This window comes from Myxocyprinus asiaticus, chromosome 32 (assembly GCF_019703515.2).
Source record: "Myxocyprinus asiaticus isolate MX2 ecotype Aquarium Trade chromosome 32, UBuf_Myxa_2, whole genome shotgun sequence".
NCBI classification, from domain to species: Eukaryota; Metazoa; Chordata; class Actinopteri; order Cypriniformes; family Catostomidae; genus Myxocyprinus; species Myxocyprinus asiaticus.
In genome coordinates, this window is record NC_059375.1 from 5,024,848 (window position 1) to 5,051,183 (window position 26,336).

General features: G+C 40.3%; 1 protein-coding gene across 2 annotated transcripts in view; it reads left to right on the plus strand.

Annotated features, from left to right (window-relative positions):
* avl9 (AVL9 homolog (S. cerevisiase)) overlaps window positions 1–26,336 on the plus strand; it is a 77,210-nt gene that overhangs the window by 12,586 nt on the left and 38,288 nt on the right. For both annotated transcript variants that reach the window (XM_051666960.1, XM_051666959.1), the window contains exons 8-10: window positions 20–58; window positions 148–217; window positions 14,159–14,634. In XM_051666960.1, the coding sequence (XP_051522920.1) occupies window positions 20–58; window positions 148–217; window positions 14,159–14,634 (585 nt within the window). The remainder of the gene's footprint in view (window positions 1–19; window positions 59–147; window positions 218–14,158; window positions 14,635–26,336) is intronic.

The following is a 26,336-nucleotide window of genomic DNA, read 5'->3' on the forward strand; positions in this document are numbered from 1 at the left end:
TTCTCTTTCTCTGCCACAGGTTCTGATTCTTTTCAAACTGATTCTGCTAGAAAAGAAGGTGAGTATTTCTGTAAACACACAAATATATTGTTAAACTAAATATCTAAAAAGACGAGTATTGTCTTAAATGCACAACCCTCTACACAGATCCTGTTTTATGTGACTCCAGTGAAGAAATTGGTTGAAACTCTGATGACCATCCTGTCATTGTTCCCAGGTAATAATGTCATAAACAGGTCATGTGATCTGGCTGTTGATTTTTATTAGTCAGTGTGACCTAAAAACGAATGATGAAATGGTAACACTTTCATCGATAAGTTACTAACAAACGTTATTATATTAGGCACACACAATAAAATGCTGGTGAAAATTACACGGTATTGAACTGTATTGTGGAGTTAAGGGGTAAAGTGAAAGGCAGCAGGGATCTTAGGCTTCTGGGAGGGGTGTGCTCCATGTGTCTGGCCAAGGGAGGAGAGACAACTGGGAGAGAACAGAATCTGGTCGTGAATGGAATCCGGGGAGAACAGAGGTTCAGGCGGAGCAGACAGCTTCAGTCTGAGAGACTGAAGAAACACAAAAAATACTAGAGATTTTACAATTCCAATTTAGATTACTCTTAACGATTAAGATTACTTAGTGGTTCCATCAACAATTCTTTCTTTTGAGGAACAAATATTTGGAAATGCATTTTAATTGCATTTACTGCCCTCAGCATTCTCTTGCCAAATGATTAGATAATATCAGATTTCAACAGTGCAGATATAACAAATCAGAATTCAATCCAATAATTGGTCCTAATTATATATTAAATACATATTCTAAACAAAAAATGTGATAACATATTTCATTCCACTGATTCCAAAATTCCAATTATTACAACAAAACTCATAATGTGGAGGCCACAGAAACATTCTTTGATCAGCCAATCAAAATACTTTTATGTGTTTTCTACCTGTCAATCATTTTGCTCGTTTTCCAGTGGTAGTAGTTAGCAGATCATTCAGGTCTAATGCCATATTCAGATTCATAACAGTTGTCAGCTGAGGGCACTATTTTGCTACTGTTGTGTTTGACAACTGTGAGAAGACGCACTGTTGCTCTGCAGTTCGGTCACAGTCTCAATGCTATCTTTGGAGGCCGGTGTTTTGGAAAGATTGGGGCATTACATTACACAAACATTACATAACACGGTAATAGTTCTTGGTTCATTGTAGAGTTGAGCATGATGTAAGTCATATTCCAGGTCAGAATATTTCAGCAACCTCTCCGACTGATGTGTGTTTTTGCTCATAAGAGTCATTCATTTGGGAAACAGACTACATTGGTCGATCTGTGTGTATCGTGCTGTAGATTCTGTAGAGGGGCAGCGCTGCCACTGAATAGTATTTTACTACAATGTTCTGTCCGCACCCGCTGAAAAATGTACATTCAAGAACCGTTAACAATACCGAAAGCCATGAAAATCATACAGTTCGGATATTTTTTTAAATGGAACCAGTACTGAATAAGAACCGGTTACCAACCCTAAAAAAAAAAATATTTGTTTTCTCATGGAGACGTTGCTCACCTGAGTGTGAGAAGAAAAGAGTTTAATAGTCTTCCTGCCATCCCGTTGATCATCTACCAGTTATTGAGTTAGAGCAGGCGGAAAAATGGGGATACATCCTGGATAATCCATCTGTATGTTCGTTGTTCTTGCTTGGTGCCTAATTGAAATGGTAATCATGGATTTCGAGAAACCACATTGTCACCTTTGACTTAGAGTTCTTGGCTTTGGCCATCTTTTTCTGTCACTAGGGATAACTCTGCCAAAAAGGAAATACCTTAGCTCCAGGACCACCCACTTGATGGCAAGCGTATCTCTCTCTATTTCTAGATAGCACTTTTCTTTAGGGTGAAAGCATACTACTGTTGAAAATCACATGCTTCACTTCTTGGAGACAGACCTGAGGAGAGACCAGAGTCCATTTTCTGTCGATGTCAAGTCATTTCAAGTCAAGTCATTTTTATTTGTATAGTGCTTTTCGCAACACACATTGTTTCAAAACAGCTTTACAGAAAAAACATTTTAGCATAATACTCTGTTAAAGCATAAAGTCCTCATTGTGTGGTTTAAATAAATAACGTGATTGAAAATCATGGCATAAAAAATGATTGTCTTTAGACCCTCTGTATGCAAGCCAAAGTCAACAGTGGCAAAGAACCCAAAACTCCATAAGATGTTAGTTTATAAAGAAAAATAATCTTGGGAGAAACTAGGCTCAGCTGGGGAAGCCAGTACCCCTCTGGCTATGAATATAATTCCAATATTAGATATTTATGTGTAGTACCGGTATTGTTTTAAGTGAGTAAACGTAGTAGATGTTGGTGGGCAATGTTTAAAACTAAAGGATTTTGTATGAACTGTAAGATTAATGATTTAGGGTCTTTGAAGTCCATCCTGAATTGACTGCAGAAGTGCACGTAGATGAATTGCTCTTTTTATTTGGCTGATGAAGTCTTGAGTTGGTGTTAATTTATTGTCCATGTATTCCATTTTAAGAGAGTGTAGTCTATCCCATGAGCAAGATGATGTTCGCAGAGGTCAGCGAAATGGGCCTCACAGTCCGGCTGGAAGCTTGAGATAGTTCATTTCCAGTGAAGTCCATCCTAAGTCCGAGGTGCAGGCAGTGCCTATTGAAGTATCCCTTGTTATAGCTGAAGCTGTTATTGGCTGAAGTTGGCAGCAGTGTGTGTCTGTGTTCCGAACAATGCTAGGAAGGCTATTACACAGTTTAGGAGCCAAATAGAAAAAGGATCTAACTCCTTTTGTGGATTTTGATATTCTATCGTACTATCTACAGTCCAGAATTTTGCAATCATATTGAACTTGATGGATTATTGCACGATAGAAGGTTGCTTAAGTACTGAGGAGCTAGATCATTCAAAGCTTTGTAAGGAATAAGCAGAATTTTTACATTTATACAAAACTTAACAGGTAGCCAGTGTAGTGATGATAAAATTGGGCTGATATGATTCTAGGTTCTTGTCAGCACTCTAACTGCTGCATTTTTAACCAATTGAAGATTATTTATTGAACCTACAGAACATCTTCCCAGCAAAGTATTACAATAATCTAGTCTTAAGGTCATGAACAAATGAATTAGGTTTTGGCATCAGAAACAGAGCATGTATCTTAATTAGTGTTAACTTAAATATTTCTGAGGTGGAAGAATGCTGTTCTACAAACATTGGAAATGTGATTTTCAAAGGACAGATTGCTTTCAAACATAACACCCAGGTTCTGAACTGTAGAAGACAATGTAACAGTACATCCTTAGAGAGACAAATTATATTCTAGCATCCTATGTTGAGAGAATTTTTTGTCCAATAATTAATACCTCTGTTTTGTCAGAATTGAGCAGAAGGAAATTTCTAGCCTCCCAGTCTTTAATTCATTGATACACTCTGCTAATTTGGAAAATTGCAAAATTTCATCAGGTCTCGAGGAAATATAAAGCTGAGTATCATCGGTATAACAGTGAAAACTAATTCCGTGGTTCCTGATAATGTCCCAGGGGCAGCATATACAAGGAGAAAAGCAGAGGACCTAATACTGAGCCCTGTGGCACTCCATACTTTTACTTGATCTGAAAACTCCTCGTTTACACAAACAAAGTGGTAGCGATCAGATAAATAGGACCTAAGTCATGCTAATACTGTCCACAAATGCCAACATAATTCTCAAGCCTATCAAAGAGAATGTCATGATCTATGGTATCGAAGATTTAAAAGCACTTGAAGGGAGATGCAGCAGTAGTCATATAGGGTGGCATATGTCACTTTGATTGATGAGGGGGCGTGGCTGGAAGTAGCTGACAGATGTTTATGGTTGATAACAATAGCTGGAAGTAGACTAGATGTCTGTTTGAGCGATAACAATAGTCGGAAATGGTAGTCCGGATGTCTGTTTGGAGGATAACAATAGCCAGATGTGTCTGACTGGATGTTGATAATAGCCCTGATGTTTTGCTAGACAGGAAGTGGGTTTGTGACTGATAAAGTTTGATAGGATGTCTGTTTTGCTACTGATAAAGTTTTAGAGGATGTGTGTTTGTTGACCACTGGTTTGACCTTTGACAGATGGTTATGACTGATAAGCATGTGCCGAGTGGTTTCTACAAACATTGGAAATGTGATTTTCAAAGGTGAGTGTTTTCCTGTATGTGTATACACCGATCAGGCACAACATTAAAACCACCTGCCTAATATTGTGTAGGTCCCCCTCGTGCCACCAAAACAGCACCAACCCGCATCTCAGAATAGCATTCTGAGATGCTACTTTTCTCACCACAATTGTAAAGAGCGGTTATCTGAGTTACTGTAGTTTTTGTCTGGCCATTCTCTGTTGACCACTTTCATCAACAAGGCATTTCCGTCTGCAGAACTGCCACTCACTGGATGTTTTTTGTTTTTGGCACCATTCGGAGTAAATTCTAGAGACTGTTGTGCGTGAAAATCCCAGGAGATCAGCAGTTACAGAAATACTCAGACCAGCCCGTCTGGCACCAACAGTCATCCATGTGATGATCTAATCAGCCAAATGTGTGGCAGCAGTGCAGTGCATAAAATCGTGCAGTGCATAAAATCATGCAGATACGGGTCAGGAGCTTCAGTTAATGTTCACATCAACACTCAGAATGGGGAAAAATGTGATCTCGGTGATTTGGAACGTGGCATGATTTCAGCTACTTCCGGCCATGCCCCCTCATCAATCAAAGTGACATATGCCACCCTATAAGACTACTTACAGCCGCAGACCGACGATAAGAGCAAGTGATTTGTAACTCTGATAAGTGGTCTTTGTATTCTTTGTCTCTAAATCCTGACTGAAATTCTTCACAGATACCATTTCCCTGTAAAAATGAATGTAGTTGTAAGGACACTACCTTTTCTACTATTTTAGACTTTCTTGATAAGCGGTTTGATAACTGCCAGCTTGAAAATTCTGGGGTCTAAATTAATGTCCTATATATAGCGAGGAGTTAATAATATTGAGAAGAGGTCCTGAGATTTCAGAAAACCCCTCTTTCAGTAGCTTGGTGGGTATAGGATCTAGCATACATATTGTTGGTTTTGATGCTTTAACAAGTTTTGTTTGCTCTTCATGGCCTTTTACAGCGAAGTACTGAAGTTTCGCGTAGGGAATATGTAACAGGGTTCAGGATGGCAAGGAGGAGGCGGGAACCGGCAGGACACTCAACATAACTTTAATGACATAAATGAACTTACACAGACATACACACACACAGCGGCCACGTATGTCTCTCTCGAACTGGCACCTCCGGCTCGTCTTTATCCCCCTCTCGGCTGATTAGGACATTACAGCGCCGGGCATGCGTCCTCATGGCCCGGCCACGCCCCCTCCTCATCACACTCCTCCACCACCTGATTCAGGCTGGGGAAACCTCCAGCTTGACGTACTCCCCTCCCTTCCTGGAGGGGAGGTGTTGCCCTTCTGGCCATCCTTCTTCCGGCAGGTGGGATGAGGGATGGGAAAGAGCGAGGGGGAGAGAGTAAGAGAGAGAGAAAACTCGCTCGCCGGTCCCCTCAGCCACTTGTCCGCAATCTGGTGGATGACAGCCACTCCTCCCCTGGCAAACGGCAATGAGTCCTCCGACCCCTGGCAGACGGTAACGGCTCCTCCCCTTCCTGGAGGACAGCAGCGGTTCCTCCAACTCCTGGCAGCCAGCAGTGACTCCTCTGTCCCCTGGCGGACGGCAGCGGTGACGACTCCACGACAGCGCATCCCTCCTCCATCCCGGGTTTCGGCACCAATGTAACGGGGTTTGGGAAAGAAGGAGGCGGGAACCGGCAGAACAGTCGAAACTTTAATGACATAAATGAACTTAAACAAACAAACACACAGACACACATACATAGCGGCCACGTGTGTCTCACTCTCTCTCGAACTGGCACCTCCGGCTCGTCTTTAACCCCCTCCCGGCTGATTAGGACAATTTAGTGCCGGGCGTGCATCCTCACAGCCCGGCCATGCCCTCCTCCTCGTCACAGAATACTAGGAGACAGAGTCTTCTGAGGTGCTTTTGCAGACAGTTGCATAATTGCTGTGAGGGAATATCTGGTTCAGTCGAAGGTTTGTTTCATGTCAGTTTAGTAATGGTACTGAATAAATACTAGGATTGTTGTGGTTAGTTTGCTAAAATATGCAGACCTGTCGGTTTTTAGAGCCTGTCTTTAGCTAGAGACACTGTCCTTCCATGCACTGCAAACCATCACAAATTTTGTACTCTTCCACTTGCATTCCATTTTCCAAGCTGCTCTCTTAAGAGCATGAGGATGACCATTGTACCACAGTGCGGGTCTTTTCTCTTTAACTTTCTTTAATTGAAGGGGGGTGACACTGTCTAGAGTGCTAGAAAAGACTATTCATATTTCTGTGACAATTTGAAATTCTTCTGAACCTTTTAGCATGTTCAGTATTTTGGACAGATCTGAAAGATTATTAGTGAAGCTATTTTTAGTGGTCTAAAGAATAGTTCTACCCGATCGATAACGTGTTGTTGATTAAGTGACCTTAGCTAAGTGCAACATACAGGAGACGAGGTAAGGATCTGAGATGTCATTGCACTGTGGCAGAATTGCTATTTTATTAACATCAACTCTATAAGACAGAATTAAATCTAGTGTATGATTATGGCAATTATTTGGTCCTGTTACATTTTTTTCTGACCCCAGCAGAGTTGAGAATATAGAGAAATGCTAGTCAAGTGAACATTTATTTATAAAGCACATTTAAAAACAACAGAAGTTGACCCAAAGTGCTGTAAAATCCAGATGCAAAAGAAATAAATAATAAAAAAAGTAATACAGTACATACATCTAAAAAGTAAAACAGTCAGAGATAAAATACAGTATTACATTTAAACATATTCAAAAACTAGAGAATGAAAATAAGGGAAGATTTCCAAAAGAGGAAGAAGACCTCACGTGAAAGGGAAGACTATTCCAGAGTTTGGGGGAGACCACAGAGAAGGCCCGATCACCCTTGGATTTACAGCGACAATGGGGGACAAGTAAGAGAAGTTGATCTGAGGATCTGAGCACTCTGGGAGGAGAGTAAGGTAGGAGAAGGTCGCTAATGTATTGTGGTGCAAGACCAGAGAGTAGGGGTGGGCGATATGACCAAAATCGTCCAAATCGACCAAAATTTTACATTGCGTTAACGATATATATATTGCAATATAGTATTTTTTTTCTGGAAAACCAATAAAAATCGGTTAACATAATAAATAACCATATTGTAATGCCTATTTTTGTAAAATCTAGTCAGTGAAATAAATACTTTTTAAATGAAAACTACTTCCTCTTACATAATATTCTTTTTATTTAGAACTTGACAAAGTTAAAAATAAAATAAACACTCAGTTTTAAATCAACCTTACCATAATACTCAGTTTCACATTATGCCACATTTCAGTCTGATATGTTGTTGACCAGTATTACTATAAACTTTCCTTAAGAAACTGAAGATCTTTTCAAAGCAAAGTAACAAAATATTACATAATTTTAGTAAAAAATACACAATGAAAATAACACATCTTGCTGAAAATAAATTTGAAATGTATTTATAAACACTTCTTGCAAAAAATAAATATATAAATTAAATAGATGAAATTAATGTGAGCGCATCTTTTGGCTTTCATAACATTCTTTAGCGTGCTTCATTTTAAAGTGTTCAAACAGATTGTTCGTATTACCACAGTTGATTATCGTTGTGTGACAGTTTGCAGATTAAATTTTTCTAATCTGTGTCAGCTTTTGTGAACCAGATGTCGCACTGTTTTAATAACAAGCTCCCCTTCATTTTCGTAACTTTTCTTTTGATCACATCAGCAAAAATTATCAAATGATGGAGACGTACAGATGTGCTGTGTAGTCAAGCGCACCTCGGCATGTTAAAGAGATGATCCAGGTGTCTGGATCACAGTGATGCTGTCCCAGCAGCGTGTGTCAGTCAGATCACGGTGGACTTCTGCATCCTCCACTGTAGAGCGTTCAGAACCAACCCGGAAAATCAGAATAGCAAAGAATCAGCCACGAGTTTGTGGGCGCGTTTGTGACATTGCCTGATCTGCATAATTCCTTTATTGATTCTGGCGTTAAACCAGCGCAAGCAAATAACTGGTGAATTCATTCCCCGCTCAAGCCTGGCTTCAGTTTCACGTGAAGTGTGCCCACTGATAGATGTCGCGATATACACGATATAGCAAAATCTCTGTCGATTGACACTTTATATCATCATATCGTCCAGCCCTACCGGAGAGTGCCTTATACACAAAGAGAAGAATTTTTAAATCAACCCAGAACTTAACAGGAAGCCAATGAAGAGATGCTAATACGGGGGAAATATGATCCCCCTTTTTTGACCCTGTTAAAAACAGATCTACTGCATTTTGAACAATCTGCAGACGTGATAAAGCAGATTGTGGGAGGCCAATGTACAGCGAATTACAGTAGTCTAGCTATGATGTAATTAAAGAGTGGATTACAAATTTCAGATCTTTACAAGAAAGACAATGTTTTGGTTTTGAGATGTTTATCAAAAATAGTGAAGTCAAAAATGACTCTGAGACTTATAATGTGCTTTTGTACATTCAGATTAAAAGGACCTAGCTGGGCTTCCAGCTAAGTGAGGAGGATGTGGAAGGGCCTAAAATCAACACAGTTTTACCTTCGTTTAACTGTAAAAAATTATTCGCCATCCAGCATTTAATGTCCTCAAGGCACTTCAGTAGATTATCAAAAGGACAGTTAGTGTCTTACCTAACTGGAAGGTAAAATTGTGAGTCGTCAGCATAGCAGTGATGGTATATGCCATATTTCTGAAAAATAAAACTCAGAGGAAGCATATAGAGGGAAAAGAGTAACAGACCCAAAATGGATCCCTGAGGGACACCACACGATAAGGGAGCTGACAAAGAGGAAAAATTACCTAAGTTTACAGAAAAAGTCCTATCTCTCAGGTAGGAGGCAAACCACTGCAGGGCCAGGACCTGGATGCCAACCATACACTCAGGGCGATTGAGAAGGATGGTATGGTCAATAGTGTCGAACACAGCGCTGCGATCTAATAAAACTAAAACAGCTCATGAGCCTGAATCCAAGGAGAGCTGAATGTCATTATTGACCTTCAGCCAGGCAGATTCACTACTATGTAAGGGTATGAAACCAGACTGAAACATGTATAAAATGTTAAAGGTGTTCAGGTAGGAGTAGAGCTGCGATGAGACGACTCTCTCCAAGAGTTTAGAAATAAAGGGCAATTTAGAAATTGGCCTATAATTATTTTGTATAGCTGGATCGACACAGATTTTTTTTAACAAAGGTTGAACACTAACATGTTTAATACTAGCTGGAACAAATCAATTTGCTAGGGAGCTATTGATTATGACTGTCACACTAAAACTAATAGTCATAAAAACATTCTTGAAAAGGCATGCAGGAAGAACACCCAATTTACAACTAGAGCACTTCATCTTTGAAATTACTTCAGCTTGCTGGGATGCAGAAACTGATTCAAATGTGAATCAGACAGCTGAGAGGAGGAGATAATTGTGGTAGGTAAAATTTTAAAGGAGCAAGAGTACCTTTAATCTGTTCTATTTTGTGAAATTTTATTTTTTTTATTTTTATCACGTCTCTGGGGATGCATCAGAAAAGGCATTAGTAGTTGGGTTTAAAACAGTCAATTGTATTAAACAGTACTTTGTTTCTATTTGCATTTTCAGCCATTAATTTAGAAAGGAATGTTGATTTAGCCTCCTTTACTGATCTTTGATAATTAGTTAAACACACCTTTAATATAGCAAATAAGACCTGAAGCTTGTCTCTTTTCCAATGCGCTCTGCTTTTCTAAAGTCTTGTCTGAGAGCATGGGTGACTTCGTTTAGCCAAGGCTGGGAGGCACTCTTAACTCTCCTTGGCTTGATTGGAGAAACACTGTTAAGAGTAATAGAGCCAGATTTATTAAAAACTTCAACCAAATGTTCAGTATCCACAATATTAGTAAGATAATCTATGAAGTGTGAATAAATAATGATCTGAAAATAACTTGGCGGTAGAAGAATGAATTGCATGGGAGTGACGTAACGGCTGAGAAAAAGTAGGTAGAGGATAAGGGCAAACAGATTCAAACAGAACCGAGTAGTGGTCAGAAATACCAGCATCAAGAACCTCCAAATTAGATACAGAGAAGCCATGAGATAGCACAAGATGTACTATGACCCAAATTATGCATAGGACCAGAGACAGACTGTACTAAATTCAAGGATTCTATAAGGAATAGGAATTCTTTACCATAGGTTTTAATGGACAACAGAGGTGAATGTTAAAATCCCCAAGAATCAAGAGTCTATCTCCATGAGACACCAGACCAGAGTGAAAATCTGAAAACTGATGGATGAAGTCCTCCACAGAGAATGGGACCCATGATGTCAATCTTTGTTAACTGTACCTCAAAACTTCAAAAAATGTCTGTAGGCAGAATTCTGCATTTAAAACAGTTTCTAAAGATAGTGGCAACGCCACCACCACCAGTGAGCGAAATGTAAAAAAAAAAAAGTCATTTAGAATAAAATATTTATTAGATATCGACCTTGCATTCACTAAAGCCATCTTGATAGTGATGGGATCTACATTCTTCTGAGAGCTAAGAGAATAGTGCTTAAGCAGACTGAGATTTTTTTAAATTACTCTCCAACTCTCAATATTTGCACTGATGGGAAGATGGCGACCTGTAGACCAGATGGCCGTTATATGGTAATTGTCAGGGGAGACAGCTGGCACCCTCTTGCAGAGATCATGACTAAATCCTCGGTGGACATACCTGGGCCGACATGTGATTCCAAGGGCAGCACAATGATTGTAAACTCCTAACAGGAAGACTGAGATGAATTCAGATGCTGTAAATCCAGAGATGAGTAATAGAACACCATATCAGAAAGAAAATGAAAACATGAGTCTGTAAACAGGTAGCGGATTCCCTGCTGCAACTGGTGAGGGATGCAAAACATCCTTAATGGCCCATTTACGCAACCAGATTTTATGTCCACTCTTGCCAGACCCCCGAACACAAACAACAGGTAGGGATCAAGCTGCCTGTTTAGAACTGCTCGTACCAAGCCCGCAGAAAACCAGTGGGTGCGAAAGTGTCCAATTACAGTACTTGCAGGTAAGCCAATCAGATAGAGTAGCATGGTGAGGAGGGCTTGAATTAGGTCGGTAGAGGCGTTCCGTAAATCCCAAACAGATGAAAAGTCAATTGTCCATAAAAAGGCAAAACATAACTTCACGAGAGGTCACTCCAAATGAAAGGCATAAAATCGCCATCAGCTAAACATCAAAGAAAATGGGAGAGCAGCAGCAGTCAAACACGCCAGCATTCGCTCGAACTGGAAGCAAAGTCCCAATGTATCATTTTCATTATCTATGTGAATGTTGAAGTCACCAACAATTAAAGCTGATCCACAGTAACTACTAGATCTAACAGAAAATCAGCAAATTTCCTAAGGAAGTCTGTGTACGGCCCTGGGGGTCTGTATACAGTAGCAAGAGTAAAGATGACAGAGATTTTTTACTTACAGTATGTCAGACAATGTTACATTAAGTACTATTTCTTCAAAAGAACTAAAGTTCTATTCTGACCCCTGAGTAACACCAAAAATATCATCGTAAATTGTAGCAACACCTCCTCCTCAACCATTCAGGCGAGGCTCATGTTTATAACAATAACCTTGGGGAGTAGGCTCATTTAAACTAATATATTAATCTGATTTAAGCCAGGTTTCTGTCAAAAAGAGTGCATCCAATCTATGATATTAAATTATTTAATTTACAATTAGTGTTTTGGATGAAAGAGATCTAATGTTTAGTAGCCCAAACTAGGGATCGGTGTCGGCTCCGATACAGACATTTTTAAACAGATCGTGTATCGGTCCGACGAGACCAATCCAAATCCGATACTGTGTGTTAGTCATGTTCGTTACTGTCAAGCTCAAAAAATGACATAAAAGAACCATTAAAACACAAAGTAGTTCATATGACTCGTGCATTTTATTCAAAGCCACTTGAAGACATGCAATAGCTCTGTGAATCACAAAAGGCTGTGTTTTATAAGTAAATATATAAAATGCACGCGCAGCGCCAGTGCATTAGTGAATGGCGCTGCTCTGTTGGCACACGCACGCCTATTTTTAGCCTTCACGTGGTGCGCAATATTTGAGCGCTACTCACGAACAACATCTCAGATGTAGATACTCAATAGTTCGGTTCACTTATATATGCATTTAGAATGGCACTGGAGGTGCTTTTTTTTTTTTTTTTCAGAATTTGAATAAGAAGCGAATTAAACTACTGTGAACTTGCCTAAAAACAGACACATACAGGACTTCTACCATCTCTATGCCTTCACTATGTTTTGATCTCTGTTTTGGAGAATTCTTTTAAAATAATAAGTCAAAAAAATTAGTTTTTACTGAACATTTGTAATTTAGACAGCACAGAAATGCACCAGACGTGAGCACTAGAGTCACAGATGCATTTAGGACCAAGGAGGTTTGGCTTATATGTGTGGCTGCATATACAGTATTTACAAAAAATACATTACATGATATGCATTATACAGTTGAAGTCAGAAGTTTACACACACTTAGGTTGAAGTCATTAAAACTAATTTTTTCCAAACTATAGTTTTGGCAAGTCGTTTAGGAAATCTACTTTGTGCATGACATGAGTAATTTTTCCAATAATTGTTTACAGACAGATTATTTCACTTTTAATTGACTATATCACAAATCCAGTGGGTCAGAAGTTTACATACACTAAGTTAACTGTGCCTTTAAGCAGCTTGGAAAATTCCAGAAAATGATGTCAAGCCTAATTTAGCTTCTGATAGGCTAATTGGAGTCAATTGGAGGTGTACCTGTAGATATATTTTAAGTCCTACCTTCAAACTCAGTGCCTCTTTGCTTGACATCATGGGAAAATCAAAATAAATCAGCCAAGACCTCAGAAAAACAATTGTGGACTTCCACAATTCTGGTTCATCCTTGGGAGCAATTTCCAAATGCCTGAGGGTACCACGTTCATCTGTACAAACAATAGTATGCAAGTATAAACACCATGGGACCACGTAGCCGTCATACCGCTCAGGAAGGAGATGCATTCTGTCTCCTAGAGATGAACATAGTTTGGTGCAAAAAGTGCAAATCAATCCCAGAACAACAGCAAAGGACCTTGTGAAGATGCTGGAAGAAACAGGTAGACAAGTAATTATATCCACAGTAAAACGAGTCCTATATCAACATAACCTGAAAGGCTGCTCAGCAAGGAAGTAGCCAATGCTCCAAAACTGCCATAAAAAATCCAGACTACAGTTTGCAAGTGCACATGGGGACAAAGATCTTACTTTTTGGAGAAATGTCCTCTGGTGTGATGAAACAATAATTGAACCGTTTGGCCATAATGACCATCATTATGTTTGAAGGAAAAAGGGTGAGGCTTGTGAGCCGAAGAACACCATCCCAACCATGAAGCATGGGGGTGGCAGCATCATGTTGTGGCTGCAGGAGGGACTGGTGCACTTCACAAAATAGATGGCATCATGACGTCTCACGACATCAGCCAGGAAGTTAAAGCTCAGTCACAAATGGGTCTTCCAAATGGACAGTGACCCCAAGTATAGTTGTGGCAAAATGGCTTAAGGACAACAAAGTCAAGGTATTGGAGTGGCCATCACAAAGCCCTGACCTCAATACGATAGAAATTTGTGGGCAGAACTGAAAAGGCATGTGCAAGCAAGGAGGCCTACAAACCTGACTCAGTTACACCGGTTCTGTCTGGAGGAATGGTCCAAAATTCCAGCAACTTATTGTTAGAAGCTTGTGGAAGACTACCCAAAACGTTTGACCCAAGTTAAACAATTTAAAGGCAATGCTACCAAATACTAACAAAGTGTATGTAAGCTTCTGATGCACTGGGAATGTGATGAAAGAAAATGCTGAATTAAATAATTCTCTCTACTATTATTCTTAAAGTAGTGGTCTTAACTGACCTAATTTTTTAACTCTGCTTAACCTTAATTCTTTGTTTTCAGGTATGATAGAGCACGGGCTGGCTGATTCTTCTCACTATCAAACCAGGAAGAGTGTATCAGAGGACTTCAGTCCGCCAGAAATCATCTCTGCAGATGAAGAATCGCTCTCCATTTCTGTAACTGATATCACTGACACACTCAAAGAATTTGAGTGCAAGTATGACATCAGCAACCAAACAGAGCAATCAGAGACTATTAACACTACCCAAGATGCACTCCAGCTTCAGCCCCCCAAGCGTAGCTCTCCGGAGTCCTCAGAGAGTGAATGGGAGACGCTGGAGCCTCAAATGTTGGATGAGCCAGAAAGCAGTGCGAAGAAAGCGAATTCAGACCATTCAGAGAAATTTGATGCAGATTCAGGGCTGCCGATCACAGTCCAGCCACAGTCGGCGACAGGGCAGGGCACACTGATGCAGGGCCTGGTGTCTGGACTGCAGGAGGACCAGTATGGACTACCACTTGCTATCTTTACAAAGGTGTGCAAATGCACTATACTTACAGCAAAATCCTTTTACAGCTTCAGTTGTGTGGATTATTGGATTGCAACTGAAATCTTAGAGAAAGCAGTGCTCGACAATTCAGTAAGGATTGCCCGATGGCCCGGTGCCAGTGTAAGAGAGATTCAGCCCAGTTGCTAGAACCGTCACAAGCAAGAGAGCACAAAAATTACACGCCGTGAACACAGTCTTCTAACCAAGCACGCAGAGATGAGTGAGCGCATTATATATTGATTGTGCAGAGACGAGAGTGAGATTAAAATAAGCGTGTGCATTACATATTGTGCGTGCGGAGGCACAATCGCATGAGCACATGCAGACAGACAAGCAAGAGCAGTGAGCGTGCTCTCCTAGAACTGTCCTTACTCTGTTTCAAGTGTCTTAGCACCATCAATTTCCAAAGGGATGAAAATTACAGGGTACAAAAATCCCACTTCATGAATTTCAGAGTGGGATTGCTCATATTATGCAGCGTTTCAATTATTCCCACACATTCCATGTTCACAGTACAGGGAATTCACACAATTTTTCTTTTTAAATTATTGTTGAAAATTAGGAATCCACACATAGGAACAAAAGAAATCAATAGTTTCTTTCACTTGGACTGTAAATCCATCTCTCCGTGCATCTCTCTCATCATCTCTCTCCATGAAGTGTAGACACTGTTTGGCGTGCATGCGCACTCGCAAAGGGACGGTGTGCTAGTATTGTTCCCACAGTAAATAAAAGCGCCTTTTTTACTTTTTGAGATAAAGTGCTGGATGAACTGTAATTAAACTTTGATTAACCCCATCAACCCCATGGCTGGAAATCATGAGCTGCTTAGTACGATCTACCTATGTCAGTTTGGAACTTTGATACTGAAAAATAATGATAACTAATTTACATCAATACAGGGAAGCAACATACTCTTAACATATCATTTTCCTCATCTTAGTTGGAAAACGTACAATAATGTGAGCACTGGCACTGAGAAGCGGCGGCTAGCTTTTCATAATCAGGGCAGTAACAGCTGAATGCAATCATGCAGTCCACAAGGTGTTCATCGGTCATAGTAGATCTATACTTAGACTTATTTTCATGTGAGAAAATGCTTACTCATATAAATACTGTAGATTGATCCAAATAATGCAGACAGGTAAAAGGCACATCTTCTTATATTAGGATACTCCTCCTCCAACAGAAGCTCCCAGAACTCCCTCTTGTTCACAGATGATGCCCTGGCCTTCATCCCAAGGTCATTTTGCAGTTTGAGAATTTCATTCTCCAAGGCTGATGTGTCCAAATTAAAGAGAGTTTCTACATTGCAGGCAATTTCATCTATGTCTAATTCTGGGCAAAATGAGAAGCACATGTATGAAGCAACAGGCTCGAGTACCGAGAAGTCTTTGAAACCTGCTTAACTTGGATGAGAGGTTTTCCCCTCCCTTGGGGTGAAGACATGCGCTCTTGACTCCCAGTCGTGTTCACAGACTGTGATCCCTGGATGACTTTCCTTCTTAGCCCTCTGGCAGTTGACTTTGTGGAGAAACTCGCTGACCGGCCCAGTACGGGCGCTAATGAGCCCCTGTACTGAGGTAGGTGCTCCACATGTGCTGGTTCCCCGAAGGCGACCCCATGTGATATCTTCCGCAAAATCGTTTCCCTGACGGCAAACTGCGTCTTCCTTGGGCAGAGGTCCTTCTGCCCCCGGTCGCCATGCTCTGTAGAAACTCCTCCCCCTTCGGGTAGGACCTACCATGGGACCTCTCCACATGATATACTTCCGACAAGACTCGGTAAGACCATGTGATGTATTCCACTCAAAATACTACCCCCCCTTTTTGGGCGGGGTGTGGTCTCCGTGGTGTCTTCCCCTTGGGAGGGACACCCCTCCCACGCAGACACTTATGGCTCCCAGTCAGTTAACAAATTCCACTCTTTTTGGGGAGAAAAGAGAGGGAAAAGAGGCCTCGGCTGGGCTAGCCTGTCCCTGTAGTTGGGCAGTTGACTTGTTCCTGATGGATCGTTCGACGCTCATAAGAGCATTGGGGGAGGTTACGTGACAGCCTGGTGCGCTGGCTACGAGGCACACAGCAGTCTGCCCGTCACACACGTAACACAGTTCAGCTAGTTGTGGCGTTTTGTATAGGGACCCCTAGTGTCACTACATCGACACGATGTCGAGTGAGTGACAGATAGGGAACGTCCTGGTTACTTTTGTAACCTCCGTTCCCTGATGGAGGGAACGAGACGATGTGTCCCTCTTGCCACAACGCTGAACTACCTGCTGAAATGGCCGGGACCTGGTCTCGGCTCCTCAGCACAAAACCTGAATGAGTGGTTGCATACCAGCTCCTTTTATACCCATATATCTAGGGGAGTGTCATGCAAATTCCACTCGCCAATTATCATTGGCCTTTTTTCAAAAAAGCAGAGGTGTTTGGGGCTCCTAAGTGTGACCCCTAGTGTCACTACATCGACACAACGTCTCGTTCCCTCCATCAGGGAACATCAAGACGTTTTCTCTCTCTCTCTCTCTCTCTCTCTCTCTCTCGTGCATCCGTCATTTAGCAGCCGATGCTTGAGTTTAGTGTGAGCGCGCGCAGGGAAGTGCATTTTTACTGAATTTACGATGTTACACATGTATAAACCTTCATAATCCCGTTAATCAGAAATGCAAATGGTGTTATTTTGCATCTCTGTAAGCGAGCAATGCACTAACACTGTCGCTCCTGCTTATCAACAAAGCTGTCAATGTTACAATTTGCAAGTGCGCGAGGTTGGAGTGTCTTTCGATGCCTTTCAAAGCTTGGTGCTTCCTTATTTTACATCACCTTTGACAAGATTTGTAAAGCTAACAGAACTACTCAGCTCCTGAGTTACACCTGTTATATCTCTCATCTCCACCTCTCTTGAGCTCCATCTGACATATACAGGTATATTCTCTGCCATCTGAATCAGTCAATGTACATTTTTTGGTAATAATATACAAAATAATAATAATCTAATTATATAAAATTATAATATTAATAATATACATAATATGAAAATATATTATTATATTTAATATTTAGTATATAATCTGTTTTCAATATACATCATAACTAATTGTGCAGCACAGTCCTCTTTCATAATTTAATCTGTTAACATTTTCAATACATACTGTCAACTTTAAATGGCCATTTTTAAGGTAACTGAGGACTTTTGACTTTTACTTGAGATGTTTCACACAAAAATGAAAACTGTCATCACTTACCTTCATGCTGTTGCAAACCGGTATGACTTTCTTATTTCAGTGGATTTCAAAAGGAGATATTGGGGAGTTTCAGTCACTATTCACTTACATTGAATGAAAAACAAGATGCAGTGACAGTGAATGGTGACTGAGACTAAACATTTTGCTTAACATCTCCTTTTGTGTTCCAAGGCAGAGAAAAATTCATACAGACTCAAGGGTGAGCAGTGATGACAGAAATTTCATTTTTAAATGAACTGCCCTTTAACTAACTGTTAAAGTATTTGCCAAGAAAAAATATATACATGTTATTCAGCACATGCTAGACCTTATTCACAGCAGCAGCATATTTAATTTTTGGGCTGTGAGGGATAGACGTACAGTCTCTTTTAATCGGTTGTACTGCAGTTTGAAGTGTTTTTGGATCGTTCTGCAGACAAAACATCGGAAAAAATATATTTTCAAGAACACTCAGTAGACAAAAAACTCCAGACAACATGAGTTGTGGAAAATCAGATGGGATATTGGAGCTTTTTACAGATTTATACCGTGCATGCCATTGAAGTCTATCCCTCACAGCTTCATTTCCATTCCCATTAAAAATCTAACATGGTGCTACTGTGAATAAGGTCTGTGAAAATAATCATGTTCGCTATTCATTTTTGCTGCAGAGTTGTGAGTTGAAATGATCTCCTCAGTCCAGTCAGCTCTGTTGATGATCTTGAAGCCATAGCAGTCAACGAGAGCCATCGGAATCATTTCTCAACAACGTTATCCCATAAAAGTTTACTTTTTACGCATGGTTTTTGCCACCACTTCCGTGTTTGACATAAGCGTTGACATTGCCAAAGCATTTCTCTATTGCGTCACATCTTGCTGGAAAGCAAGTGACTAAAGAGAAGGGTCATAAATATAGGCTACATACTTCAGGCTACATGCATTCTTAATGAATTCATTTAGAGTTTTAGTGTTGTATTAACTTATTTAAAAAATAAAACACAAAGAGACATCTAAGTAGTCTCAGTGGTTTTGTATTTACCAGCTAATGAATTATTTAATGTGTTTTTTTTTATTATTATTATAAGTATTGCGAAAGTAGTCTTACATTTCTATTTTATTTGGCCTTAAAAAGTCTTAAATTTCATTCCTTCAAACCTGCAGAAACCCTGCACAAGCTCTAAGAGTAAATGACTGAAGTGCAGCAGATCTTGAAGTTGAAGCTTAGTTGAGAGCAGCTGTAGTTTTCTTTTGAAAGTGTTAACGCTTTTAATCATGTGACATTTTTGTTTTGTCCCTGCAACTCGACATTTAGTTCATTAAGTAGTTCAGTCAGGTCTGTGAGGAATGCCAAATCCAGAAGCCACTGATCATATGCTAATTGAGCATATTCAGTGTGTTTGGAGTACTTCAGGAACTCTTTGATTTCAGGCAAAAGCTCTCTGAACCTCACCAAACATTTACCTCGGCTGAGCCATCGCACATCTGTGTGCAGAGTCTGTGTGGTCCGTGCCCGTCTCTTCCAAGTGTGAGCGAAATAGCCTGCACTGCAAGCTTCTTGCCCAAATAGAACACACCACCTTCATTGCAATGCCCATTACATCTTTCATATTTAAACATTTTCCAGATAGCGCTTGCTGGTGGATTATGCAGTGATAATGAATAAAGTTTCGCTTTGTTTGCACAGTGCAATAAATCCATGGGTGTGGCCGACCATCGCCAGAGCTCCATCAGTGGTAATTGAAACAATCTTTAAAACTAGCAGTTCAGTCTTGTTCACCTGAAAAATATCTTTGCCCCTCGTTTGTTCTTTCAGAGGCAAAACTGTCAGCAGCTCTTTTTTAGTACTCATGTCCTCAAATACCATTCAAATAAAAATACACAGCTGTGCCACAGCGACCATATCAGTTGATTCATCAAACTGCAGGGAAAATTACTAAAGTAAAGTCCTTTTTCAATTGACCTTCAATGTCCTTCACCATCGCTTCACATCTCCTTGTTACAGTGTTTCTTTTTTTCTTTTTTTTTATTAATATTTTTTATTTATTCTTACAGTAAATAAAGAAAAGCAAAACATATATACATAGAATCAACATTTAAACCCCACAATTACCCCTCACAATCCCCAACCCCACCCTGACCCTCAACAAACTTTCCTGTGGTCACATATGCGTATATACACAAACAAACAAACAAAACTTATATATATATATATATATATATATATATATATATATATATATATATATATATATATATATATATATAATCACACACATTTTTACCTCTACCTTTCTCTCCACTGCCCCTCCCCGAGAGCCCTCCAAAAATTCCAAATAGTTGCCCCATTTCCCCCAAAAAAAATCTAAGTTACCCAGTCTTCTAAATGACACTTCTTCAAAAGCCGCCACCCTCCCCATCTTAGTGAATCACTACTGAAATGAGGGTGCCCCAGCCGACCTCCATCCCTTTAATATTATTTGCCTGGTGATCATTACACTGGTCAGAACCCAATTTTTTATGTGTATATTCCCCACATCGATGACCGCCTCATCGCCCAAAACACAGAATCTGAGGCAAAACGAAACCCGAGTACCCAACACATCACACACAAAACTCTGAACCTTCAACCAAAATTCCTGGATCTCAAGACACCACAAAAAAATATGGGCCGTGCCTCCATCCTCTGATTGGCATCGCCAGCAGGTGGGTTTGTCTTTAAGACCAAGCCTATACAATCTAGAGGGGGTCCAATAAAATCTATGTAAAATCTTGATTTGCATAAGGTGCACCCTTGCATCTCTAGATGCAGACTTGACGTTTTTTAGAATCCTAGCCCACACTCCCTCCTCCAAAATTTAAATCTTTCGCCCATGCTCTCTTGATAGAAGTTAAAGCTCCATCCCCCAGACTCTGAATTAGCAGGGAGTAATACACTGATGCCTCATGACCTTTTCCAAAAGCAGTAGTCACCATTCCCAGAGTATATGCCGCTTTAGGGGGGTGTATGCTTCTCCCAAAAATAGTACAGAGCAGGTGGCGCAGCTGTAAATACCTATAAAACTGAGATCTGGGAATCCCAAAATGTTGAACCAAATTTTCAAAGGATCTCAACACTCCACTCTCATATAGGTCACAGACTGTATTAACCTCCCTCACAATCCACTCTGACCAGCAGAAAGGGGACTTATTAATACATAATTTTGGGTTCTGCCATATGCTCGAGGCAGCATTTAAATAAATGTCTGGATTAAACACTCTGGACATTTTTGTCCATACCGAGTGCAAATGCGAGATAAATTGGGTATAGCTTAACTTCTCCGATTAGTCTGATAGAAAGGCTTTGCAATGGCGAAATAGGGGCAAGAACTTCCTGTTAAATACAAAACCAGGGAGGGGCTTTCTCAGGTGGAAGCGACCAATGACCAAATGTCTGAGACCGAATGCATAATAATAAAACAAAATCTTGGGTAGGCCTAGCCCACCTTTGTCAATCGGCCTATGTAACTTATTAAAATTTAATCTAGGACGCTTACCTTTCCAAATGAAGGACTTCGCTATGCTATCAAATTGCTTGAAATAAGAGAGGGGGACATCTACAGGGAGAGATTGTAGCAGGTAGTTAAATTCGAAATACAATTCATTTTAATAACATTAACCTTCCCAATCATAGATAAATGTAATGAAGCCCACCCGCCCACATCGCTCGAAAACCTTTTTATTAAGGAGTCAAACTTTAACTAAATCAGACAAATTTGCTGGGAATAAAATGCCCAAATACTTAATGCCCTGTTTGGACTGAAAGGTGCCCGGCTGAAAAGCCGTTAGTGGGCAGTACGCTGTCAGAGCCAAAGCCAAAGCTTCGGATTTAGACCAATTTACTCTGTATCCTGAGAAATTTGAAAAGGAATTAATAATTCTGTGGAGGCAAGGCATAGATCTAATGTGATCGGAGATGAATAATAAAATATCTTCAGTGTAAAGCAAAAGCTTATGTGCCATACCTCCCGCTACCACCCCTGGAAAATCATCTTCATATTTTATCGTGGCTGCTAATTGTTCCAGGGCAAGACAGAGCAATAATGGGGAAAGAGGGCAACCCTGCCGGGTGCGCCTATCCAGAGTAAAATAATCTGAAATTAATTCATTTGTTTGTTCCACCGCTACCGGTTGTCTATAAAGTAACTTAATCCATCCAATAAAAGTATTCCCGAACCCGTATATTTCCAAAATCTTAAAAAGATAATCCCATTCTACCATATCAAACGCCTTTTCCAATCAAGTGAGATGGCAGCAACTGGAGTCTGATCATTCGCCTCTGACCACATGATATTGATGAAATGCCTAATGTTATCAGAAGAGCTGTGGCCCCAAATAAACCCAACCTGATCTATATGTATAAGAGATTTCATAACTTTACTTAATTGGTTAGCCAGAATTTGACAATATTTTAACGTCTAGCTGGATCAGGGAAATTGGACGGTAACTCTTACACTTGCTTAGATCTTTGTCCTTTTTAAGAATGAGACTGATTCGGGCTTGTGTCATGATTGGCGGAACCATTCTTTAATGATTCCTTATAACTTCTAACAAAAGTGGAGCCAGTTCTATAGCATAAGATCTAAAAAATTCAGCAGCAATGCCATCTGGCCCCGGAGCCTTGCCTGTAGACAAGGCCTTAATTACCTCTCCAAACTCCTCCAAGTTTATCTCAGAATCAAGATAATTTGGTTTGCTCAGTCATCAGTTTAGGGAGTTCTGATGGTTCCACAAAGTTTCTAAAATCTTTATCAGTAGACAAAGATGTGGAACTATAAAGATCAAGATAAAATTCTTTAAAAGCATTATTAATATCAATGGCCGAGGAAAAATTTCACCACCAGTAGATTTCACTGAGGGAATGGTAGAAAAAGACCAAAAAGACCCTGAATAGCCAAAAATCCTCCTTCTGTGACAAAATAGTATTATATCTGTATTTCAATCGGGTCAATTCTCTGAGGCCATCAGACAACATTCGGCGCATCAGTTCTGCCTCAGCACTTTCAATATTCCCTTCCAACTCCACAAATTCTCGTGCTTTGGATTTTTTGATGAATGAGGCATACTCTATGATCCGATCCCTAAGAACCACCTTAAATGCCTCCCAAACCATGCTCACAGAGGATACTGAGGACCAGTTGGTCCATATAAACATTGATTTCAGCCTTTAACATTTGTTAGAATTCAGGATTTTGCATAAGGGATACATTAAAGCGCAAACTATATGATTAATTTTTCTTTGTATGTGGCAACACCTCTAAACTCACCAGGGTGTGATCTGAGACTAAGATGTTTCCAATTGAGCAATCAACAACAGATGAAATGAGGGACTTAGGTATAAAAAATAAAAAAAAAATCTATTCTAGAATAAATCTCATGGACTGATGAAAAGAATGTATAGTCCCTACCAGATGGGTTTAAAAGTCTCCAAATATCTGTAAGACCAAGATTTTTACACATCCTGTGAAGCATCAATGTTGGTCTAGGGGGCTTATACACTTTTGCTTCACTATGATCAAGGATTGAGTCCATCAATAGATTAAAGTCTCCCCCCAATATTATATCATGAGGGGTGCCAGCAGCTTGCAGCATCCCTTCAAGATCTATAAAAAAGCCTTGATCATCAGCGTTAGGTGCGTAAATATTAGCCAAAATCAACCTTTGTCCCTGAATTTCTGCTAAAACAATAATGACTCTTCCTAATTTATCTTTACTCTGTTTGAGACATTTGAACTGTAGATGTTTACTTATCGATGTAATGACTCCCCTGCTCTTACTTGAGCCAGCACTAAAGAAAACATGCCCACCCCATATCTTCCCAAATTTTTCTGCTTCCTGTTGGGAAAGATGCGTTTCTTGAAGAAACACTATATCAGATTTCTTATGTTTAAGAAGAGAAATAACCTTCCTTCTTTTTATGGGGTGCCCCAACTCATTCACATTCCACTTGGAGACAATCCACTCATTTAACGTGACATTTTGACATATTACAAAAAATATATTGTGTCAAAAGCAAAATTATAAAGACTACATTCCAACATTAGTGCAACAGTCAAACCCCGAACTTCCCCAAGAACCAAACAAACAGAAAAAAGAAAAACGTGAGCATTAACCCCGCACACGACAGCACCAACCAGCGTCCATCCCTTTAAACTCAAACAGTCCATGTATGCCTACGAGAGCCCCTGCGACAACTTTGCCTTCGGATTGCTCAAGTCCGGTGTTTCTATAAAAATTTTGTGAGACAGAATTACATAACAGAAGAAAATCTATAAAACAAACTCCAGCCAATACGTGGGATAAACACAAAGAACATGTAGATTCATCCGCATATCTGTCCCCAAGGTGTGTTCCTCCACAAAACAAGCTTCAGCCGCTAGCAGAACTAGCACAAAAAAAAAAAAGCCATTCAGTTTCCTCGGGCATTCAAACGAATGTTCAGTGAGCCAGCCCATTCGACTGTTACATGAGTACAACAGATGACCCAATCACTCCAATGTCCTGCAAGAAATACTCCACAAAACAAACTCCAACCAATAGGAGGCATAAGCACAAAGAACATGCAGATTCATCCACAACACTGTCCCAGAGGAGTGTTACTACACAAAACAAACTCCAGCCGCTAGGTGGAACCAGCACAAAAAGAAACAAAAAAGGCACCCAGTTTCCCCGGACTGTCAAGTGAATGTTCAGTGAGTCAGGCCCACTCGGCTGCAACATGAGTATCACACAATGACCCACTCACTCCATTGACCCTACAAAGGACATCGCTTGTTGGGGACATGTAAATACTTTGTGGCCATCCTTAGCATCTATTCTCAATTTGGCCGGGAACATCAGTGCAAAAGCGACCTTCCGCTGATGCAAGAGTTTCTTGCATTCCTTGAATCACGTTTCTCTCTTGGCGAATTCACAAAGTCTGGGAACAAGAAAATGTTGTGGTTTTTCCAAGAAAGCCTTCCTTGACACCACGCCTCGTGTAACACAAGATCTTTATCGGATTTTTGGCCAGAATTGATCGGGGCCTGTCTCCCTCAGCGTATCTCAGAGCTGGAACTCTATTTGCTCGCTCGATTTCCATCTTATGGCCTGTTATGTCGAGCAGACTTTGAAAGAGTCCGTGCAGAAATTCCATCATATCTGACCCTCTGCTCGCTCAGGAATGTCAATAATTCGGACATTGTTCCGCCGACAATGATTTTCTATATCCTCCAACTTTTCCCAGATGCTCCAAGTCTGCTTTGGTCGCTAGTGGATTAGCAGCTAATTCCCTCTCCGATGACTCCAGATAATCGATCCGTTTCTCGACATCCGCCACTCTTGTAACCGTCTCGGTGAATTTCATCTCCATGGCAGTGATCGATCGACGTATTGCAGCAAGATCCTCCAAGTCAGCAACAACCTTCATCAGCATTGTTGACACGTTCAGCAATTCATGCCAAATCTCTTTAACCTCTCTGGCCAAATTGACTCCCTGGTCCAAGGCCTCCGGATGGGCGTCAGCTTGAACACGTAAATGTCTTTTAATGTCTCCAGAGCCCGAAGATTTTGAATTCTTTGACATGTTGTCTTCCTAGAACAGTTATGGATCAGGCTGTATCAAATCTCACCAGTTTATAACATTAAAAGTATCAAAACTAGCAACGTGCGCAGAACTCGCCGTTCACACGTCCAAACCTCGCATGGCATCACGTGACTCCCCAGTTACAGTGTTTCTTGACAACTGAACATTTGTTATTGCATCAACGATTTCATTTTTTTGAAAGAGTGAATCCGCCTCTTCAGCAACTCTCTGACAACTTCTCCATCACTGAAAGATTTTTTGTATTTAGCCAAGACATGGCTCACATGGAATGATGCAATGGTCGCTGCTTTCCCTTTAGTAACAGGCCTTGTGAAAATCGACTGTTGTGCTGCTAACTGTGACTTTATCTCCTTTACCTTTCTTTTCTGTAACTCGCTTTTAGTAGGAAAATCGCCACCATATGTTTTGAGTTGTTTTGAATTGTTGTTCAACATGGCCTTTTTTTTAATGAAAAAATGCTAGCATTGCAAATTAAACAGACACATTTCGAATGCGAAAATACAAAAAAAAAAAATTCATCCTCCTCCCATTCCTTGTGGTAATGCTAAGTTTTTAGCCTTTTTGCTTCACTCATTTTTAATCACTTCACATTGAGAAGTTATAAAATGAATAAATTGTTGGCAATGAATGCATCGAGCTCGTGTTTTAGGGGTTCTTGTCTCCTTTGGCACAATTTTTCACATTCACACGCATGAAGTTGTGAAATGAACTACTCAAGGAGTGGTCAGTTTTGACATTAATAAAATATATGACAAATCTGTATGGCGGAGGTCCATTTCATTTGAGGGGCAGGGAGAGGGTGAAAAATCTTACATAACTAATTGCAACTGTTTTTGGTGAATG